The sequence below is a fragment of the Numida meleagris genome, chromosome 5 (genome assembly GCF_002078875.1).
Source record: "Numida meleagris isolate 19003 breed g44 Domestic line chromosome 5, NumMel1.0, whole genome shotgun sequence".
Taxonomy (NCBI): domain Eukaryota; kingdom Metazoa; phylum Chordata; class Aves; order Galliformes; family Numididae; genus Numida; species Numida meleagris.
Genome location: NC_034413.1, coordinates 13,407,779 through 13,428,806, shown reverse-complemented (window position 1 = coordinate 13,428,806; position 21,028 = coordinate 13,407,779). Strand labels below are relative to the sequence as shown.

Genomic DNA, 21,028 nt, shown 5'->3' with positions numbered 1-21,028 from the left:
CCAGTCCCAGCACAGCCCCAATGGAGGAGGAGGCAGGGCAGCTGACAGGGCCGAAGCATGAAGTTTATTGAAGGTCTCCATCAGTCTCCGTGTAGGGTGCCCCACAGGGAGCACTAGAGCTGGGATCACTCCCCACCCTCTTCTAGGGCTGGGTCCTCCCTCCCAGGTACTGGATGTCACAGGGACCCTCCTCTTGTCTCTTCCCCCCCAGGGTTCCCCACTGCAGATTGCAAATGGGGGTGCTGCAGCCAGGGGTGCTGCGTCAGGGCAGCTCTGCAGGGCTGGCACCTTTGGGGTCGTGGGCAGGGTGCAAGCAGGAAACACAACTCCTGCAGCCCCCCAGCACCACAGGGGCACTGCATGCTGCAAGGAGGGGGAGGATGCATGCAGGGTGTGTGGGCAGGAGGAGCTACACTCCCTGCCCTGGCACAGGGAGCTGGCTGGGGATGGCACGGGGGAGGGCAGGGAGCAGGATGCAGCCAGAACCTTTCGGGCAGCACATGGGGTGAACGCACAGCACCATCATGCAGATGAAGTGGCACAGGGGCAGGGGGCCACGTCCCCCTGTCCTTAGCGCTGCTGGGACACTGTAGGGCGAGCTCCGTCACCTGGGGTTGGGGGAGGGCGGGAGGGGGGCTGCGGGAGCCCTTTGGCACTGGTTTGGTTCAGTGGGAAGCACCTGGGACGCCCCAGCAGTGGCCCCTGCCTGCAGTGGGTCCGGGCAGGGGCAGAGCCACCGCAGGGGGCACGTGGCACCGAGGGCACATAGCCCCCAGGCCCCCTCCCGCCCACCCTGTTCTCAGAAGCGGGTGCTCTGGTAGTGCAACCTGCGGATCTCAGAGAGGCGGCTGTCCCGGCAGTACGCGTCCCTGCAGGGACCGTCCCCTGCCAGTCACCGCCCCCCCCCGCCGCCGCTACTGCTGCTGGAGCTGCCACTGCTGGAGCTGCCGCTGCTGCACCGGTCCTCGTAGATGGAGATCTCGATCTGGGCACTGCTAAGGAGCAGCCGTGGGATGCGCCAGCCACAGCCCCCCTGCCCACTGCCAGTGTCCCCCCACTCCTCACCCTCATCCCCCCTCACCCCAGAGGATACAACTCTCATGCCACGTTCCAGGGGGTCAGTGAGCAGCAGCCCCCGTGGCGCATAGATCTTCTCATTCTGCTCCTGGATGTACTTGGAGATCTTCTTCAGGACCTGTGAGTGCAAGGGGGGCACTGAGCACCCTCCAGCCCTGGTGTCCTCCCCAGCCCCTCCACTCCCCGTGCCCTTCTCAGGGTATTGGCACCTTCTCGTAGTGCGTCTCCATGCAGAGGAAGATGAAGTAGGCGGTGGCACAGGCCAGGCACCCCTCCAGGTATGAGCTGCCCCCAATCTTCTCTGCTTCAGCGTAGAAGCCATTGAGAGTTTTCACGGTCTCCTCGAACAGCTGCCGCTCAATCTAGGGCAGGAGCTGCCATGAAGAGATGCCTGACCAGCAGCTATCCCCATCCCTGGGATGCCCTCGGGACCACCCAATCCTCTCCTCCCTGCTCAGCTTCTCCCTGCCTATTGCCCACCCACACTGAGACCACTGTGCCTCCACCAGAGCCCCCCAGTCCACAGGAGAGATGGCACACACTCTGCCCAGGGCAGCAATCCAGGGCTGGCCCAGGTCCATGCAGCACTCCATGCCCTCTCCCACTGCCTAAACCCCATAGGACACTGAAAATAGGGCACCCCTACGCACACTGCCAGACACCCTACCCGGCTCTCCAGCTCCGGGGGAAACTTAGTCTGGAACTGGCACGTGGTCCCATCACTGTAGTCCCGCTGCACAAAGACCTTGGTGGCCAGGGACGCGCTGCGCCGCAGCTCCTGCAGGCTGTGCACCTGGGGGGTGGCAGCAAGGTGAGCTGGGGAGATACAGCCTCGGGGGTGATGGGGGCAGGTCCCCACGCATCCCACTGTGGGGCTATGGAAAGCGGTGCCATTCCCACAGACCCTGGCATGGCCATGCGTCCGCAGTGGGACAAGGCCTGGCAGTGGCGCAGGTATGGTCCTCGGTCCCCAGCAGGATGCTGGCAGGCGGAAGGGAACAAGGGGCTGCTGCTGAGGGGCTGCAGCAGCTGTGCAGCTGGGAGGGCTGGGATGGCACAGCCTTGGCACCCCGCGAGACACCAGGACCCACTCCAGCCTCCAGGTGTTGGATCAGAGCAGGGATGGAGAGAAGGACGGAGGGGCCAAGGGAAAGAGTCAGACCCCTCATACTGCAGCCCCACATAGAACTCTCCATCAAGGACACCCCAGCCCAACCGCAACCCCACACCCCTCCAGCCCCACCGCGGCCACCCTGGATGCACAAGGGCCCTTCTGGGAGTGCAGACCCCGCAGGGCTCTGACCCCACCCCGCACAGCCCCGGGTACCCGCGCACCCACCTCCGTGGCCATGGCGCTCCGTGCGCCCCGGGCCGGGCCGTGCTGCGCTGGATTGGGCCGCGCTGTGGGAGCGGAGCCGGCGGCGGGGCCCGGCCGAGCCGAACCGAGCCGGGTCGAACCGAGCGGGCGGCACCGGCGCTGTCCGCGGTGCTGCTGAGCCGCGCGGCGGAGGCGGAGGCGGGCCCGGCCGCAACGTGTGCGCAGCCGCCCGGCCCCGGGGATGGGCGCCCGCTGCTGCCTGCACAGAGCCCGGGGGGAGCCGGACCGATCGGGGGCAGCTGTGGGGGTGGCTGGGAAGTGGCTGCCCTAGGGGTGCTGCAGCGTGGAGTGCGCGGGGGTGCTTGGGGGGGCTGCATGCCATGGGGAGGGCGCGAGTGTACCGGGGGGGCTGGCCGTGGGGCTGGCAGCCCGCCCTGCCCGGGTACGTGGCTGAGTGCTGCTCGTGCAGAATTTTGCAGCTGCAGAGCTGGTGCCGCGAGCACCGCGCAGGCAGACATCAGAGAGGAGCGCTAACAGATTCCCTGTTATCTCTGCCCATTGACAGCTCAATTAGAGGCAGAGAAATGGCAAACGGGGAGAAAACAGACGTTCTCCCTAGAGGAGGAGGGCACAGCAGGGGAGGGGGTGACGTCTGGTGGCATGGGGCCCTTGCAGGGCAGAAGGGCAGCAAGCCCTTCCTCTGCACCTGCAGAAACACCGGCGCTGCAAAAAGCAGTGGGTGCAGAGCCTCAGCAGTGTGCACTCACAGATCTGGGGATGCTCAGATCTACTTCTGGGGTTGCACATATCCACACCTGGGGATGTGTGCACCTCTGCTGGCATACGTGCATACTCAAGTGTGTCCTAGGATGCCCCCACACCCAGGTCCCTTTCCCACACTGCTTGTCACACTGTATCACCACTCACCTCCTGCCTGGCAATGGCCGTGCCAGTTGCCATGGCAATGTCTCGCCTGTGGAGAGATGAGGTTCACTCTCCCACGCAATGGAGAGGGGCCGAGAGCGTCTGGGGGGGCACAGCTGTCCCTGACACCCCCATGTGTATGCCCTGGGCTGTGCCCACCTGTGTTCCCCTCGTGGGAGCTGGGCTGGGTGGGAAGGGGCCATGGCTGGTGGCTGTCCCCTGGGGCTGTGACACTGGGTGTCCCCTTGGTGCTCAGTGCTGGGCCTTTCTTGTGGGCTCCAGCTGCCCCACAAGGCACAGACCCACTACCTGCAGCACAAGAGGTCATGTCGCAGAGTGTCCCCTGCTGGGATGTCCTCATCCCATCAGCACGTCCCAGCCATGTTGCTCCAGAGCACCCCTTGCCTGGTGCCCAGGATTCCACGGTGCCCCCACCCCCACACAGCCCCTGGCCCCTCCTCTTTGCCGCCAGCCCCTCCAGGCCTTGCCAGACCTCCTGCCAGATGCCCCACTGTGGGCTTTCCAGCTGTAACCAGATGGCCCTTCTCCATCTGCTGAGCCTGGGGGGCTATTTTTAGGCTCCCTGGCAGCAGAGACACTGCTCACATGGCTGAGGCAGAAGCCGCCTTTATTCCCATTATTCCCTACACCTGAGTGAGCCACTCCACAGCCATGCCCCAGTCCCACCACCTCAATGCTGCTCCTGCTCCAATAGGAGCAAGAAACCCTTGCTCTGGGGTTAGCCCCACACAGCCCATGTTCATCACCCCCTCAGCAACCCTGCCCCAGTGTGGGTCCAGCCCTCATGCAGCAGGAGGGGACCTGTGCCCCCTCCTCAAAGGGACTGTCAGCGGCTCTGCTTCAAAGGGAGTATGGCCGTGCCAGCCCTGGCAGCTGCTTCACACAGTGCTGGGGGGCCTTTAATTAACGGTGGGGGGGAGAATGAGCTCACTGCCCCATCGAGGACAATGGTGACATTTGGGACGTGGAGGTGGAGAGCTGATAACCTTTCCTGGGAGACAGCAGGTGTGCGTGTGTCAGCATGGGAGGATGTTTCCCACACCAGCTCCAGGCACCCCAGCACTGCCTCTGCCCCGTTGGAATCACAGGCCATGGGACACTGCCCCAAATTGCCCACAGCCCGGGGTGGGCACACTGCCATCCTCACAGTGCTGCTCGATGGAGTGTGGGGAGTAGCACTGCCAAGACGTCCCCATGTCCCCGTGTCCCCATGCATGATGCCATCCTCACACAGAGGAGTCCCCATACGGGCCATGCCTCATCCCTGCACTGCATGGGGCTGAGGGCAGGCGGGCGGCACACAGTGGCTCTGTGTGCTCAGAGGATTTATGAGCCGGGGCAGAGCTGCCGAGGGGCTGGGAGGAAGCCAGGGTGGCTGCGGCCCCACAGCTGTGCCCGGAGCACTGCCAGCTGCATTCCTGGGGCTGCGAGACAAGTGGGAGTGTGTGTGGGTGCAGGGCAAGTGCATGGTCACTGTTGCCTTCTGCCCACCCTGAAGGTCTGCAATCCCAGTGGCTTGGCCCCACCGTGCCCCCCTCCAGCCCTCTCCTCCCTCCTACACCTCACTGTGGGGCAAGCTGGGTGCAAGGAGCATAGGGTCACTACTGTTGGAAGTGCCCAGAATAGAGACTGGGAGACCGGCACCACAGCACTGTGCCCTTGCCCCACATCCCACAGCAGTGGGATTTCCCTTCCTGCAGCAGAGCCAGAGCCTTGCACCAGCGTTCGTCCTTGAGCCTTGCAGCCCCTTGCACAGCCCCTGCCAGTGCTTCTATGGGAAAGTGGAGCAGCCCCCCACAGGGCAAGTCCCCTTACCGTGTCCCCAGGGCTGGCCATCCCCGATGTCCCCACTGCAGAGGGGGCAGCCCCCACAGTCCCAGTCCTGGACTCAGTGCAGTGAAGGGTGACACAGGCGGTGGCAGGGCTGGTGGCCGGGCTGCACAGACTGACAGGCACAAGTGTCTGTCCTCCAGCCCACTGCATGAGTGCTGGATGGGGACACAGGGGCAAGTGCAAAAGGAGTGCAGCAGAGACATCCCAGGGCAGGGATGCAGCCCCAAGACACCTGGCAGGGGAAGGACACCTGTGCCGCTGCTCCCAGCGCTGCTGCCAGGAAGTGACTCAGTGGCTCTAAAGAAGATATTGTGACAGACAGGGGCCCAGCAGCTGGCAGGGTGCCCCTCACTCCCCTGACCCTACCAGCCAGGGCTCAGGGTGAGACACGCTCAGCATCACATCTGGGCACCTTACGAGCAGCCCGCAGGCTCCCTCTGCCCCCTCCACCTCTGCCCCTGCAGCTCCTGTTCCTTGGCCCCTTCCCAGCATAAGCCCGTCACAATTAGCTGAGCTGCCCTGCCCCAGCTCATCCATCATGGGTTAGCTATTTTCTATCACCATTTTTTTCCAGGCAATCTCACTGATACTCTGACAGCCCAATGCCTCCCTCCTGCTACCGGGCAGCCCTGATAACGAGTGGCTCTATCTTATCATGCTCCCCGGCAGTTATACATTACCAGTGCCATCTCTGGGGCTTGGCCTGGGAGAGGTGAGATCAGATCCTGGGACAGCACTGAGCATCCCTGGGCACTGAGCATCCCTGAGCTCTGAGCATCCTTTGGCACTGTGCATCCCTGGGCACCACGCATCCAGGGCATTGAGCATCGAGGGCACAGGCAGGACAAACAGGCTGCAGGCGTGAGCTTTGCGTATGAGGTTTTTGCACAGCCCCATAGCAGATGGCTCCCTATGGGTCTGGGGGGGGTGGTCTCTGCCCCCTGCCCGGGGCAAAGGGCAGCTGCTATCGCACCCCATGCCAGGCTGTTTGCTCTGTCACCCATTAACTGAGCCACCTTATCCGGCAGGCAGGAGCTGGGGCAGCATGGGAGTGCTGGCCAGGTCGGGACATCGATCGCTGCAATGGGAGGGGATGCCCCAGATAACCCCTGCAGACAAATGGGTTTCTAATGGGGTCCTCATCCTGGTACCCCTGGCCTGTCTCCAAGGGGAAGAGGGAATGTGGACCGGGCAGGTCTCGAGGAGTCTCTGGATCTTCCCATGCGCCGGGCACCAGGGGAAGGGCCTGAATGTCCCCTCCCAGCTCTCCCATTCTGTCTTGATGGTGAGCAACTTGTTGGGGTGCCCCAGGATGATGGGGTGACACAAAACCCAGCTCTGAGGCAAGGGACAGAGCGGGGGCTGCAGGTGGCACTGGGCATATGAGTGCGCCACACAGCCTTGGGGCTATCCCCACACCCGTACTCCAGGGAGGGCACAGGGGTAGGAACCAGCATCTCCTGTCCCCCAGCCAGGATGGTTGGTGGGTAGTGAGGTGCACCGTCCCTTCCCTAGTGCACGGCACCGCAGGGACGTGGAGCATCCCCATGCACCCACCCTGCTGTGCGAGGGAGGGAGGGAGGGCGGGAGCACAGCGGGCGGCCTGGCGTGGGGCCGGGGGGCCATGCCGGGGGGGGCCAGCAGCCAGAGCAGATTGGCTGCCGGTGATGCCTGCGGGCTCCTTTGAAAGGGCAGCGTGGGAGGTGCCGGAGGAGCAGGCAGCGGCTGTGCGTCCCACTCAGCAGGCACGGCGATGCTGCGGGCGAGCAGCCCCACGGGCACGGTGACACTGGCACTGCTGGCTCTGGCCTTGGCACCAGGCAAAGGGCAGCACTATGACTACTATGGCTGGCAGCCTGAGAGCGTGCCCCGCGGGCGCTTCTACGGGCGGGAACCGCAGTGTGTCGACATCCCAGCCGACATGCAGCTGTGCCACGACGTGGGCTACAAGCGCATGCGGCTGCCCAACCTGCTGGAGCACGAGTCCATGGCTGAGGCCAAGCAGCAGGCCAGCAGCTGGGTGCCGCTTCTCGCCAAGCAGTGCCACGCTGACACGCAGCTCTTCCTCTGCTCTCTTTTCGCCCCTGTCTGCCTCGACCACCCCATCTACCCATGCCGCTCACTCTGCGAGGTGGTGCGTGACGCCTGTGCGCCCGTCATGGAGTCCTACGGCTTCCCCTGGCCCGAGATGCTGCACTGTGGCAAGTTCCCCTCTGACCACGACCTCTGCATCGCCATGCAGTTTGGGAACAACCAGGCCACACCACCACCAGGTAAGTGGGACGAGCAACGCGATGGGATGGGGACACGCACACATCCCTGTGCAGCCTGGGGCAAGTGTAGGAGCCCCCATCCCTGCTCCTACAGCCCCAGGCGCTCAGCTGCATGCAAAGAGCTGCCCCAGGGCAGGGTGTGTCGGCAGTGGGATGGCTGCTGGGGGTGAATGTGGGACTGTGGGATTGTTACAGGGCTGTCCCCTTCCTCTCACTATGTGCCAGCACAGCCAAGAGCATCCAGCTCCGAGCATTGCACCTGTGCCATCCCCACGCCCCTGCAGGTCTCCGGGGGGGGGGACGGGATGTCACCCAAAGGCAGCCTTGGGTCAGGATCAGGTTTTGTCACCCTTCACCCTGCTGCCACTCTCACCCCAAAGCATCGGCAGTCAGGCAGGTGCCCCATTCCCTATCCCTCTTGGGAATTGGGTGCTGGGACTCCTAAACACATAGTGCTGAATTACCCCACATCACCTGGCACAGCTCCCCAGGGGCAGAGGGGGCTGCTCCCCTGCTGTGTCCCCACTGAGCTGGTGCAGGTGAGAGTCATCAGCGTCTGGTGACAGAGGCTGCTCTCGCTCTGCAGTGCCCAAGATCTGCACCCAGTGCGAGATGGAGCACAAGGCGGATGGCATGATGCAGCAGATGTGCTCCAGTGACTTCGGTGAGTGGTGGAGAACCCTCTCCTGACACCCCAAGCTCCTGCCAGCCCCAGCTGCCCCCAGAGCAGCCCGGGGAGATTGGCTAAAGGGCTTGTTCTGGAAGGGACAGCCCTATGGGACACCCCCCCCTTGGACCCCACGTGCAGGGGATGGGGTGCACCATGACAGAGGACATCTCGAGGGGATAGACAGAACATCTGGGGGGGGGTCACTGGGTCCATACTAACTTCACAGTGGTGAAGATGCGCATCAAGGAGGTGATGGAGGAGAACGGGGAGAGACGCCTGGTGGCTGCCCAGAAGAAGAAGGTGCTGAAGCTGGGTCCCCTCAAGCGCAAGGACACCAAGAAGATGGTGCTGCATATGAGGAACACGGGCTCCTGCCCCTGTCCCCAGCTCGACAACCTAAGTGGCAGCTTCCTGGTGCTGGGGCGCAAGGTGGGCAGCCGCCTGCTGCTCCTTGCCATCTACCCCTGGCAGAAGCACAACAAGGAGATGAAGTTCGCCGTCAAGTTCATGTTTTCCTACCCCTGTCCCCTGTACCATCCCCTGCTCTATGGGGCCGGGCAGCACTAGGGCTCTATCCCCGCACTCCTGCACTCGCCCTGCTCTGCATCCCCAGTTCTGCACCCAGGCTGTGTTCAAGGAAGCCCTGATCTGCACCCAGGAGCTCTGCCGCCTCCTGAGCCCCTTACCTGCACATAGGACCCCTGCTTGTCCCTCAGCTGCACCCCACACCTCAACCCCATACCCCCACCCAGCCCCCCATACCCTCAGTATCCCCAGATCCCCATTCCATCCTCTTCAAGTACAACACCCCCCACCCCCCTGCAGAGCTCACACCCCAGCCCTGGATCTCCTGCTTGCTGCAGGGATCCCCCAGCCAAGGCAGCTCCCTCCTGCTCTCTGTGCCCACATACTGCCCACCCCAGCTCCCAGAAGCCCTGAGCTGCATGGCCCCAGCTCTCCAGCACCCCACGCCCCAGACTAACCACACTACAGTAAATTATTGTCTGAGATAATTCTATATCCAGCTCCCTGTGGTTCTTGTGCTCCAAAACCTTGGGGCATCCTGGGGGACCCATGGAAGGAGGGCAAAGGGCAGCTCAAGGGTCCCAACTCAAACCCTCCTTCCAGCACCTGGCAAGTAGCCACAGAGGGACAGGGAAAAAGAAATAAAGCAGAGGGGTGCATGGAGTGAGGGTGGCACCAAGTGCAGCAGGGTGCAGAGCTGGACATTGCACCTCCCAGCCCTGGGCCCCAGGATTTCCTACCCTGCAGCATGGGAGTGGGGCAGCCCCAAACTGGCTTCTTAGGGGCCAGCAGGGTCCCCCCCCCCAGCCCTGTTTACCCAGTGTTTTTTAGAGTCTTCTGTGTTACAGGGCATCCTGGCAAAATGTCCAGACACTGGGATATTTACTCACCACACGGTGGCCTCACACCGCAGCTTCTCAGGGGGAGGCAAAGGGAATTGAGGCTGTGGGATACCCCATGCCTGGCTTCTCCCCTTGTACTGCCCCACCAGCAAGGCACCTGCCCCATGCTGGAATGAGTCTTGCTCCTGTTGTACCCCAGGGCACAGTCACAGCAGGCATCGATGCTGACAACGGGATGTGCTCCGGCTCCACAGCCAGCACAGGAAGGGGGCAGCCAGCCCCTGTGACAGCCTGGGGCAGGTGGTTCCTGCCCTCTCCCTTATCCACAGCCAACATGGAAAAAAACCGGGGAAGAAAAATTCAAATAGTGGTAGAAAGCATTTTCCAATGAGGCTGCTAAGCAGACTGCCATCGGAATAAACATCATCAATTATATCATTTACTGCACAACTTGAAGTCCACAAATAAAACCCCATCTCCCACAGCCCATGTTTATCTGTAGCCCTCTGTATTCTGCGTCATTAGCATCTTTCTGAGGAGAACTTAGACATACATGGACATCGCATCCATCTCACCAAGTGTTTTCTCAAGAAAGACGAGTAACTTCTCCCTCTCCCCCACCATGAGCTGAACTAACCCCTTGCCCCTCCGCACACTGCCTCCCCCGCTACTCTGCCTTTGGAGCACACCCAGCACAAAGTGGGCATGCCCATCACCGCAGAGTTCAGCTTTTCCCAAAATTGCCCAAGTGCAGAGCTCAATCAAGAGAGGGGTCTAGGGACCCATGGCTTGTGGGGAGCACTGAGACCTGTGCCCCCATCCAGACACCCGCTTAGGGCAGCGGGTGTCCCAGCCTGAGGGCTCCAGCCTGCTCCGGGAGCTGCAGCTGGCTGGCAGGGGGCCCGGCCACAGCCGCTCCCAGCTGCATGGCAGCCAGGGTCGCATTCCTGGGATAGCTGGGAGATTTGCTGTTCGGCAGGGAAAGGTCACCCTTGTACGCGTGGGCAGCTGCCGGGACCACCACCTTGGCAGGGCAGGGAGTGAGCCCAGCTGCACCTCAACCCAGGCCAGCAGGATCAGGCCCCAGCCCAGAGCAGCTCCACACAGCCCTGGGTACAGGGCAAACAAGGCCACTGAGTGTGTCACAGCAATGAAAACCACAGTAAGCAAGGGAACCAGGTGGCAGACATGGCCACATACGGGACAGAGAAACCAAGGCAAAAGAGGCACCAGGGAATGGGACAGCATTTACAGGGGCAAGACGAGAGCCAGCTGTGGGCAGGAGGTTTATTGGTCATTCTCTATATATTAATCTGTAGTAAAAAGCAGCAGTCACTAAGTACACAGAGCAGCACCAACTCATGCCTCTCCTCTTGCTGCAGCTGCAGACCAATCACACAGCCCAGCCCAAACTTACCCTTTTACCTCCTCTGCTACAGCTGAATATGTGTGATGTGGGGAACTAGACACGAATGCAGTGGGGCCAAGGAGTGATGAGCAGGGTTTCAGCTGAGCCAGGACCAAGGGTAACGCCTCCTGGGAATGCAGGCAGAGCTCTGACTTGATCCCAAAAACAGTCACCCACACAGTGTTCATCAGGGAGGTTGGGATAGAGTCCTGAGGCTGCTCTGCCCCTCCCAGGAGGTGGAGGTAGGAGCAGAAATAGGAAGGACGACTCCTCCATCACAGAACCAGGCCCTAGGTGAGCTCAGGGCAGGGTGCAGTCAGTGCAGGGAGTGCTCCCTGAGCAGCTGCCAGGCCAGTGGGGCAGCCACCACAATGCGGCACAGCTGTGGACAGTGCTGTGCTGTAGGAAACAGCTGGTGCAGCACACTGCATGGTGAGGAGGCTGGGTCTGCCCTCAGCTCAGCACTGGCAGGGGGAGGAACGAGAGCTTGTGTCCTCTGGCAGGGTGGCACCATGCTGGGAACCAAGCAGCCCAGGATCCCCTGAGAAAGGGCAGGGCTCCCACTGTCCTTGGGCATCAGGCAGCACAGCCCCCATATGCTGTTTCTGTCACTTGATGAGCACCTGGTTGCACTGAGCACAAACGAACACAGTCTCTCTCTGAGCCTCTGGGGCTGGAAAGGAAAGTAGGTGTCAGATGTCTCCTCTCCCACCACCTCACCCATGACTTGCTGAAAACCCATCAGGGCTCTGTTCCGAGCCAGACAGTACCTGCCCCCACCCACCAGGGCTGGGGCAAATCCCTGCAGCACACAGCACAGGTGGGAGGAGGAAGGCTTTGCTCTTCTCCCCCTTCCACTCACCCGTGGCTCCCATCACAGCCTTGGGAACTTTGAAGGAGCAACACCTGGAGCAGAAGCTGTTCCCACAGTTACTGCAGCTCCGCTATGGAAAGAGGTGGAGGTGAGACATTAAGAGCAATATCAGCTGCTGGGTCAGACCCAGCATACTCCAGTACCAAAGCACTGCTAGCAGTGCTCCCTGCTGAAGGGGAGAGTGGGTGCAAGCCCTGAGTCCCCACAATGACAAGAGATGTCATCCACCAGTGACACCAGGACTAGACAATACCTGCTGCAGATCTGGTGTTTAACATCACAGGAAAGTACTGAAGCCACAGGCTGCAGGAGGTTTATAGGCTGTCATTTCCTATGCTTGTAACTCTGGAGGATGTAGGCTCCAGAGAATCCAAGACATGCATCAGACTAACTCAAGAGGGGAAAGGGGAGGGAGCCACGCGTCTGGAAATCAGAAGGCAGCAGAAGGACTGCAGTGCACATCTGGAAAGGGCAAGAGATGCACCCTTCCTAGAACTATGCGATAAGTGTCATGCAAAGAGGCTCAGACAACAGGGGTGGCTTTGCTCCTCTAGTCACAAATCCTGTGGTGGCTTTGAGTCTTCTTTGCACTTCCTCATGAGCCCACAGGCCAACCCATGCTCTGCTTCCCAGGAAATTGTTCAGGTAACAAGAATGGGCCAAACCAGGGCACAGGAGCAGGTGCCTTGTATGGCAGCACTTTGAGGTTTGGCTTGAGGCTTGAGCTTCCAAAGGAGCAAAAGGCACAAAGGCTCCCTACCACCATTATGGTATGTGACAACACCCACCACTTGCTGAAGTCATCCACTGTTGGGCCATGACTGAGGACAGCCATCCTAGCTACAGGAAAAGTGAGGGCAAGCCAGACACAACACAAAACTTCTGCCCCAGTGGGGCTAGTCAGCTGGAGAAACTGAAGACTCACCCTCTTCTTCAGCACAGAGAAGGTGGCTCCACAGCCTGTGCAGCTCCCTGGAAGAGACAGAGCAGAGGTCAGGCAGGGCTCTGCTACCTGGGATCCTGAGGCACAAGAGCACCCACATCTGTTGTAAAGACCCTCCCATCCCTGCTCTCCCCAGGAGAGCTACAAACATCCTTTCCACTGGGGGAAGTCACTAAGGTGCCAGCCCTAGCAGGTAACACACCATTCTGTCCTCTCCCAGTTCAGTGGTCACGACCAGGAGCAGCTCAGACCCCACAATGCTGAGGCTGAAGAAGCAGCACCTGCTCTCAGCCTTACCAAAATTGTTGCTGGGGTAGCGCTTGCGCAGGCGCTCAGTCAGGCGTGACACCTTGCTGCGGATCACATCATTTTTGCTCATAAAACCATTGTCTGGGAGGCTGAGGTCAAAGTCTGCTGAACACTGCGAGCCCTCATCATCCTCCTGAAAGGAGCAAAATCAGATAAGCAGAGGGCAGTGCAGGGCTGTAGGGCAGCCTGCCCCAGAGACAGGCGTGAAAACAGGATGCTTCACTTGTCAGTGTCACAAGCCACTGCCAAACCAGGCAAAGGCTACCAGCTCCAGCTGGAAAGAGATGCCCTCTTGCACACCTCAGCACAGTACTCACCATGACCAGCAGCTGGTTCTCCTTCTCCCGCAGCGTGGGACAGAGAGGAGAGGCAGTAGAGATGGAGTCAGACTGCAGAGATGCCCAGCCCCACTCCTGCCCTCCCCAAGCATCCACCTTGCCCTGTCACAGCAGTCCTCTGCCCCATTTGCCTGGCCTGCAGGCACAGCCCACTCCCACCAGGCTCAAACCTCAATAGCATCCTTGAACTCTTCATCAGGCTCTGCCTCCTCTGCCTCCTCCACGCTGCCAGGGGTAAGGTCCTGCAAGAGATTCAGAGCTAGCCCTATCCTATTTCATCCCTGTTCAAAGTAGGGACCACACTTTCATGGCAGTTCTAGAATGAAGTACCAGCTCACTGACAGCCCCATAAAGCGAGCACCAAAAGGCAGGGTGAGCCCCTGCCTCCCCAGTGTGACTTCAAAAACATAGCAGGATAGAGTGAAGATCCCAGCAGAGCAAGGCATCCCCTCAGTAATTCAAGACGGGCTCCCAGACCAGGCACACAGGCTTCCAGCAAAGCCAGTTTGTATACAGACGGACAGAAGCAAAGCCAGACCCAAGAGCTGAAACTGCAGCTCCCACCCACATCTCTGAGCCCTACCACCCCTCACCTCTGTGCTGGTAGGTGTGGGGGTCCGGTCTGGTGGGGCATCAGTTGGTAGGGGCTTGGCAGGCTCTGGAGTGCTCTCGAGGGGCTTGGTGCCCAAACTCTGCTCGACCGAAGCCTTGAGCTCCTTTATCACTGGTAAGGGGGGAACAGGCTTGAATCAGGGTTGCAATCCCCTTCCTCCAGCCCCTTCACACACATGGCTGCAAGAAACAATCTCCAGTACTCAAGATAGGTCAACAGCACCTGCAAACTTCCTCTGTCCAGTGCCCTGAACCCTCTTTGGCTCACACATAGACATTAGGGAAGCTACTGAGCTGGGGACAGGAAGGAATTCCCCACCTGCCTCAGCTCAGACCAGGGAACAGCAGGGGCTCAGACATAGCTCAGTCAGACAGATGATGTGCAGCTCTCCTCCCATCCAATAGGGCACTTCCAGGCCTGTGTCATACATTTGCCACAGGCACTGAGAGTATTTCAAGACATGCAGAGCCAGGCCAGGGAGGGGAGGTGATGCTCATGTACAGGCTGCACTGCCAGGTCCCAGTATGTCACAGTACAAGGAAAAAGCATCCATGACAGGAGCCATGTGAAATGAGAATTTCACCTCCCAGATCCAAGCCCCAGGACCCCACCACCCACCCTGCGCTGCTGGGCACCAGCCCCAGGACATTAAGTGCCCTCTGAGGTCCAGGTCCCATGGCAGACACATGATAGTGTGCTCACAGGAGGTCACTGGCAAAAGATGGGCACAGAATCCACAGCTTCAAAGGGCCTTTGCAAAACCCACCCCACACAGGCCACCTTCAGGAAGAGCCATTACCTTGGTAGAACTGGCTGTTGCCCAGGAAGAGGGTGCTGTTGAGGATGGCCATGACCCAGCAGAGTGGCAGCAGGTAAAGGATGCAGACAGAGCCCAGCAGTGCTCCGTAAAACCTGGGAAAGAGCAGCAGGTTGAGAGAAATCAGTTCTTCCCACAGCATAAACATTGCTGTCCCTCCCCTTGTCCTTTGTCTGCTCTCTGCAAGCACCAAACACACCAAGAGCAGCTAAGCCCAGCACATGGCACCCAATGCGGTCCTACTCACTGGGAAGAGACAGCAGGGTTCTCCCAGTACAGCACTCGGTACACTGCCTCACAGCTGCAGCACAGCCCACTCAAGAACCCCTCCAGCTGGATCAGGCTGAAATGGGACCACAGAGTCAAGAAAAGGCCCCACTAACACACACCCTGGCTCACCCTGTTCACACAGCATGACTCAGGGGAGGTGATGCCCCAGGACAGAAGGGTGCTGGACACTCACAAGCACTTGACCTGGGCGAGGGCCTCCTGGCGTGAGAGCTGCACTTTACGCAGGTCCTCGCGGCGCACGCTGTGGTACTTCCTGCGCAGCAGCTCCCGCTCTGAGGGCCGGACGCGGCACGTCTCCTGCAGGTAGCCCAGCAGGGCCGGCAGCAGGACGAGCAGGGCCAGCACCGAGTACCAAGCGGCTGGGAGGAGCAGCACATCATCAGTTGGCAGGGCGGCGGGCCGGAGCCCAGCACCGCCCCCGCACACACACATACACCCACACACCTTGGTCGAGGGTGAGGAGGAGGAAGTTGAGGCCGAGGCAGACGAGCAGAGAGCACAAGGGCCGCTGCCACCTGCGGGGACAGAACCCGGTGAGGTGCGGGAGCCGCGGCCCCAACCCCGGGCCAGGCCCACACCTACCGGAGGAGGGAGCGGACACCCTCAGCTGCATCCCGCAGAGGCTCCAGGTACAGCTCCAGCCGCCGGTAGCTCCGCACCAGGTCCAGCAGGTCGAAGGCGGCGGCCTTAGGAGGCGATGGCGGCTCCAGCGAAGCCTCACCGCCCCCCGTTACTGCTGCAGCTGTCGCCTCAGGGCCTCCGGCCGCCCCTTCCCGCTCTGCCGCCTGCATCCCGGGCCCCCCGGGCCCCGCACCGCGCCCCACTTCCAGGAAGCGGCCAGGTGCGCCGTGACGTCACCCGGCGGAGCGGCACACAGCCAATCAGAAGAGCGGAGGTGAGGGCGGAAGCCCCGCCCAAGTGATGGCAAAAGGGCGGAAGCGGCGTTGTCCTGGCAGTGGCTGTCAGGGCCTGTGCTAGGCCTGGGCTTATGGGTTGCAGACTGGGGCTGTGCCCTGAGCTGGGACTGATTCGACTCTGGCCCTGCGCTGAGGCCCAGATCAGCTTGGAGGGCGCTGGAAGAGGCTGGGTTCATCTCTCACTCCCAGCCTTGGCTGCTTGAAGCCATTCTCCAGAGCAGTCTACTGTCCTGCTCCCTCCTCCCTGTGAGCAGGGCCCATCCCATACAGCACAGCCTGCTGTCACCCCAGCACCAGGTAGAGAGCCACATCTGATCCCGGGCCTTAAAGCACCCAGCCCTGGGTGGTGTCAGTGTCCCAGGCCCTCCCAAGTCCTAGCGGCATCCAGCCTGGGCAGAGACCTTCTCAGCCCAGGAGAAACAAAGCCTCCAGGAATGCAGCTCTGTGTGGTTCTCATGGCATTCTCCTGCCGCACAGCGCTGGTCTGTAAGAGGAGCCTGCACCCACATCCTTATCTCTAAATTGGAGAGAGACTGATTTGAAGGGTTTACTAATCTGTGGAGTGGGGATTGGTTGTGTGATTGCAGCTGGGGGAATGTCGTCAACAGTTCTATGTCAAAGTAGAGGCTGGTGACAAGTGGGGTCCCCCAGGGGTCCATTATGGGGCTGGTATTCTTTAACGTCTTTATCAATGTTATAGACAGTGGGATTGAATGTACCCACAGCAAGTTTGCTGATGACACCAAGATGCATGGTGCAGCTGATACAATAGAAGGAAGAAGGGATACCATCCAGAGGGACCTGGACAGGCTTGAGAAGTGGGCCCACAGGAACCTAATGAGGTTTAACAAGGCCAGGTGTGAAGTTTTGTGACTGGGTGATGACAGTCCCAGATATGTGTACAGAGTGGGAGAAGAACTTGAGAGCAGCCCTGACGAGAATAACTGGGGGGTCCTGATGAACGAAAAGCTGGACATGAGTCAGGAGTGTGCGGTGGCAGCCTGGAAGGCCAACAGTATCCTGGGCTGCAACAACAGAGGGGTGGCAGCATGGGGATGGCGAAGATTATCCCCCTCTGCTCTGCCCTTATGAGGCCCCATCTGGAATACTGTGTCCAGGCCTGGGACCCTCTACACAAGAACGCAGAGCTGTTGAAATTGGTTCAGAGGAGGGCCACGAAGATTATCAGAGGGCTGGAGCACATCTCCTATGGAGACAGGCAGAGAGAGCTGGGCTTGTTCAGCGTGGAGAAGGGAAGACTTCCAGGATACCACACTGCAGCATTCCAGTACTTAAAGGAAGTTTATAATAAAAAGGGAGACAGACTTTTTGCATGGTCTGGTAGCAACCGACAAGGAGGAATGGTTTTAAACTAAAAGGGGAAGTTTACGTTAGACATTAGGAGGCACTGGCACAAGTTGCCCAGAGAAGCTGTGGGTGCCACAACCCTGGGGGCATTCATGGCCAGGCAACGAGCCCATGGCAGAGGAGTGGGACCGGGTTGGTCCCTTCCAACCCAACCATTCTGTGATTTTGTGATACACAAGCACCAGGTTCTGCCCCATCCCTGGAGGGAGTGGCAGGGCTGGGGCAGCCCCTGTCCCCAGAGGCCTGAGCCCCTCTTCCAGGGACCAGTGGCTCAGCACCAGGAGCCCGCCCATGGCCCCAGAGCTCAGAGGGCCCACTGCTCCAGGTGAGGTGACCCCTATGCTGCAGAGCCACGTGTAAGCTTAGTTCATCTCCTGTCCCCTGCAGGTCCCAATCCTGCTACAAAACCCCAGACACCAAGCGAGCGTCAATGTTGCTTTATTTGGAATGTGAATCCAAAGGCACCAGAGAAGGGGCTGCAGTGGGACAGCGGCAGGTACAACAGGCAGGGTGGGGTTGTGGGGTAAGGCACCTGTGGCAGCACTAGCCTCGCTGTGTGCAGGCAGCCTGGGCCTTGGGGCACGCAGGGGCCAGCAGTGTCTGGGACCAGCCCTGACATGGGATAGGGACAGCACATACTGCTAGGGGGTGGCCCAGGGGCTGGCAGAGTGTGGGAGCACACAGGGATCTGCTGAGACAACCCTTGGTGATGGAAGCTGTGATCTAGTGCCAGCCCAGCCCCTCCATGCCATTGTTGCTGCTACTCCCTCAAAAAGGCACCAGGTAACAGCTGCGGGGGACACAGTCCTCCAAACTGAACCTACGCAGGGGCTGCAGCAGTCCTTTGCTGCCCTGAAAGCAATGGGAGAATGCAACCCCGAGCAGGGTGAGGACTGCTGGTGGCCAAGGCAGCTCCGACATGGTACTCCTCCAACACTTCCCAGTCTCTGGCTGCCCAGTGCTTCCGTTCACCCCGCACAGCCCTGGCTGGCTGTGGGGCTGGTCCTGGCCTCGCTACTGGAGCCCTCCCCTTGCAGGTAGGCTGTAACCTACAAGGGCACTGCTGCAATCACCCTTCCCTTATCAGTCTGTGGGCAGCACAGGGATGGAGATGGAGCCACGTAGTTCCACAACGAAGAGAGTTTTCCAGGATGACAATCCAAGTGCTGTGGAGCCAGGCAGGGCAAGCTGTGCCTGTCCTGGCTGGAGCAGACAGGCCTTGGGTAGGCTTAGGGGTCTCTGCAGTGGGATGGGAGCCCCCACTCCCAGCGCAGAGCCAGCCCAAAGGATGTGGCAGCAGCACCAAGCTCCAGGCTGGGATGACAAAAGCACCATTCTCACTCCAGAGCAGCACAAATCCCAAGGCTGGAGGAATTTATTGCCCCGCCTTTCTCACAGAGGCAGCCCACAGCCCCCTCCCTGCCATGGGCTCCAACAGCAATGGGGGCTTTGCCGGGCTCAGCTCCAAGGTGGGATGGGGCACCTGGTGCTGGGGCAGCAGTTGGTGAGGCTGTGCCCAGGCTGGGTAAGGCCTGTGCCCTCAGGGTTCCGGGAAGACACCGGACGTGGAGGAGGGGCCCGGGCTGGGGAAGCTGAAAGCAGAGCAGAGCCTCCATTAGGCAACGCGGAGGCCGCAGAGCTGCCAGCAGGGCAGAGGCTGGGCCCAGCTTTGCTCCACTCCTCCAGCACAGCTTCCATCCCCCCAGGGACAGAGTTGGCACCCACCTGAGCACACCCACATCCGGGGTGGGAGTCAGGCAGGGCCCCGCGGGGCTCCCAGCAGTTGTGGTCCACTTGGGTGTTCCCAGCTTGGGTCCTTTGATTTGCTTACGTCCATCTGTCATTCTGTGCAGGGTGCAAAGGGGCTGGTGTGACAATCAGTGCCCACTGTCCTGGCAGAAGGTCTCCATCCGTCTGTCCATCCATCCATGCAGGAGGCAGTGGAGGAAGCGTGGTGCAGCAGCCGGGAGGGGACAGAGCAGCGGGGTCACCACGTCCGAAAGCAGGGCCGCGGTCCGTCCACGTGCGGGAAGCGGGGCAGCCACGGGGCTCAGATGATGTCACGTTGGTCCCGGCAGCGCCGTGCCAGGCAGTAGAGCCCGGAGAAGAGGTACAGGCAGGCAGCCACGGCCCCGCAGACAGCAGCTCCCAGGTAGGCTCCGTAGAGACAGCGCTGGCTGTACCCCGGCAGGTTGCAGTAGCTCTTTTGCCCGGCTTTGTGGCCCATGATGCCAGCGGCGGCTGTGCAGAGCCCGACACCCAGCACCAGGTCGTGCACCAGGTTGGCCAGCAGCCAGCGGGAGCCCAGCCAGGGCACCAGCTCCCAGCGCCCCAGCGCACTGAGCCCGAAGAGGCCCAGCGTGAGCAGCCAGACGAGGACGGCGGCGAAGAGGGCGAAGTGGGCCGCCCCCTCGTACCAGTGGGCAGCCACGGTGAGCCAGAAAGCAGCGCCCACCGCCAGCTGCCCAAGGCGGAGCAGCCCCAGCGGGCTCAGCAGGAAGGCGCGGTGCAGCCCGAGCGAGCCGCGGGGCGGTGGTCCCGAGGGCGGCGGCGGCACGGCCGGGGGAGCCGTGCGGGCCATGGCGGGGCGCTGCCTGCTGCGGGGCGGGAGGGACTCGGCGCCCCGGCAGCACTTACTGAGGGCGGCTGGCCCCTGCCCAACATCTGGCGTCGAGCGGGCCTCCCCGCACGGGGCCTCTCTCCTCCCCCGCCCCGCCCCACGCCGGCCCACTACGCGCATAGGACTCCGGGGCCGCCCCCCGCCGCCTCCTCTCTCCGCCGCCGCCTCCCCCGCCACGGGGCCGGGGATCTGCGGGACATCGCGCGCGGAGAACGGAGGAGCGCGCCGTTAGGGAGCGCGCGCCGGGGTTCCCTCGTTACGTCACGCGGGATTTCCCGTCGGGGTGACGCGCGCTGGCCACGCCCAAGGGCGGAGCCACGCCCAGCCGTCCCTCCCCGCCTTATTGACGTCACCGGCGCCACGTGGCCCTCCCTTCCGAAAGGCGGTGCGGCCACGCCCCCTCCCGACGGCAATTGGTCCGTACGGAGAAAGGTGGGCGCGGATTGGCGGTGCCGCGCGGGGCGGGACGGACCCGGCGAGTGAATGGACGGGGCGCGCTGCGCGGAGCAGCGGCGGGACCTCGGGGCTGTTGGCAGCGCGGAGCGGCCCAGGGCGCGGCGGCGGCGGCAGCGGCAGCGCGGCAGACACGCGGCGGCCGCCACCCCCAGGTCAGTGCGCGGGGCTGGCGGACGCGAGGCGGCGGGGGAAAGTGGGTCACGGCGGGGACGGCGCACCGGGCACCGGCGGGCGCCGACCTGAGCCGGGCCTTCCCGCATTCTTGGGCGCGCCGCTGGCGGCCTGCCCGCGGTGCTGCGGCCCCGTCCCGGGCGGGGCCTCACGCCGTCCTGGTGTCCGCAGCGGCCGGGCCATGGGCACGCCGGCCTCGGTAGCGAGCGATCCTCCGGGTCGAACGGCGCCCACCGCCCGCGGCCGCAAGCGGGCCTCGGCCAACATCTTCCAGGGCGTGGGGCTGCCGGAGCTGCGCAGCCTGTTCCAGAGCGGCGGGGCCGAGAGGCCCGAGGAGCGCGCCCGCCTCGTCTGGCGCTACGCGGGGCAGCGGCGCATGGCACGGGCCCTGCGGCAGCTCCGGCGACGGAGAGCAGCACG

General features: G+C 61.8%; 5 protein-coding genes across 9 annotated transcripts in view; 2 read left to right on the top strand and 3 right to left on the bottom strand.

Annotated features, from left to right (window-relative positions):
• Nucleotides 58–2,514, bottom strand: GOLGA7B (golgin A7 family member B). Its single transcript, XM_021400186.1, has 5 exons — nt 2,417–2,514; nt 1,745–1,870; nt 1,287–1,439; nt 1,094–1,195; nt 58–985 (listed from the first exon to the last, which is right to left on the bottom strand). The coding sequence occupies exons 1-5, from the start codon at nt 2,426–2,428 to the stop codon at nt 893–895; spliced, it is 486 nt and encodes a 161-aa protein (XP_021255861.1). The 5' UTR covers nt 2,429–2,514; the 3' UTR covers nt 58–892.
• Nucleotides 6,790–10,583, top strand: SFRP5 (secreted frizzled related protein 5). Its single transcript, XM_021400183.1, has 3 exons — nt 6,790–7,446; nt 8,033–8,110; nt 8,343–10,583. Exons 1-3 carry the CDS (start codon nt 6,927–6,929, stop codon nt 8,681–8,683), a joined length of 939 nt encoding a protein of 312 aa, XP_021255858.1. The 5' UTR covers nt 6,790–6,926; the 3' UTR covers nt 8,684–10,583.
• ZFYVE27 (zinc finger FYVE-type containing 27) lies at nt 10,757–15,969 on the bottom strand. Of its 5 annotated transcripts, XM_021400174.1 has the most exons (12): nt 15,659–15,966; nt 15,521–15,591; nt 15,249–15,435; nt 15,033–15,128; nt 14,768–14,880; nt 13,949–14,079; nt 13,526–13,597; nt 13,335–13,355; nt 13,006–13,150; nt 12,691–12,737; nt 11,754–11,835; nt 10,757–11,564 (listed from the first exon to the last, which is right to left on the bottom strand). In XM_021400174.1, exons 1-12 carry the CDS (start codon nt 15,865–15,867, stop codon nt 11,500–11,502), a joined length of 1,239 nt encoding a protein of 412 aa, XP_021255849.1. In that variant the 5' UTR covers nt 15,868–15,966; the 3' UTR covers nt 10,757–11,499. The 5 variants fall into 5 exon arrangements, with proteins under 5 accessions (XP_021255849.1, XP_021255850.1, XP_021255846.1 ...); XM_021400175.1 differs by lacking the exon at nt 13,335–13,355 and having other exon boundaries at nt 15,659–15,964; XM_021400171.1 differs by lacking the exons at nt 10,757–11,564; nt 11,754–11,835 and having other exon boundaries at nt 11,842–12,737; nt 15,659–15,968.
• Nucleotides 17,784–20,116, bottom strand: MARVELD1 (MARVEL domain containing 1). Its single transcript, XM_021400188.1, has one exon. It carries the CDS (start codon nt 20,099–20,101, stop codon nt 19,412–19,414), a length of 690 nt encoding a protein of 229 aa, XP_021255863.1. The 5' UTR covers nt 20,102–20,116; the 3' UTR covers nt 17,784–19,411.
• Nucleotides 20,226–21,028, top strand: part of AVPI1 (arginine vasopressin induced 1) — a 1,425-nt gene continuing 622 nt past the window's right edge. Inside the window, exons 1-2 of the mRNA XM_021398584.1 lie at nt 20,226–20,589; nt 20,780–21,023. Of these exons, the coding sequence (XP_021254259.1) occupies nt 20,465–20,589; nt 20,780–21,023 (369 nt within the window). The 5' untranslated portion in view covers nt 20,226–20,464. The remainder of the gene's footprint in view (nt 20,590–20,779; nt 21,024–21,028) is intronic.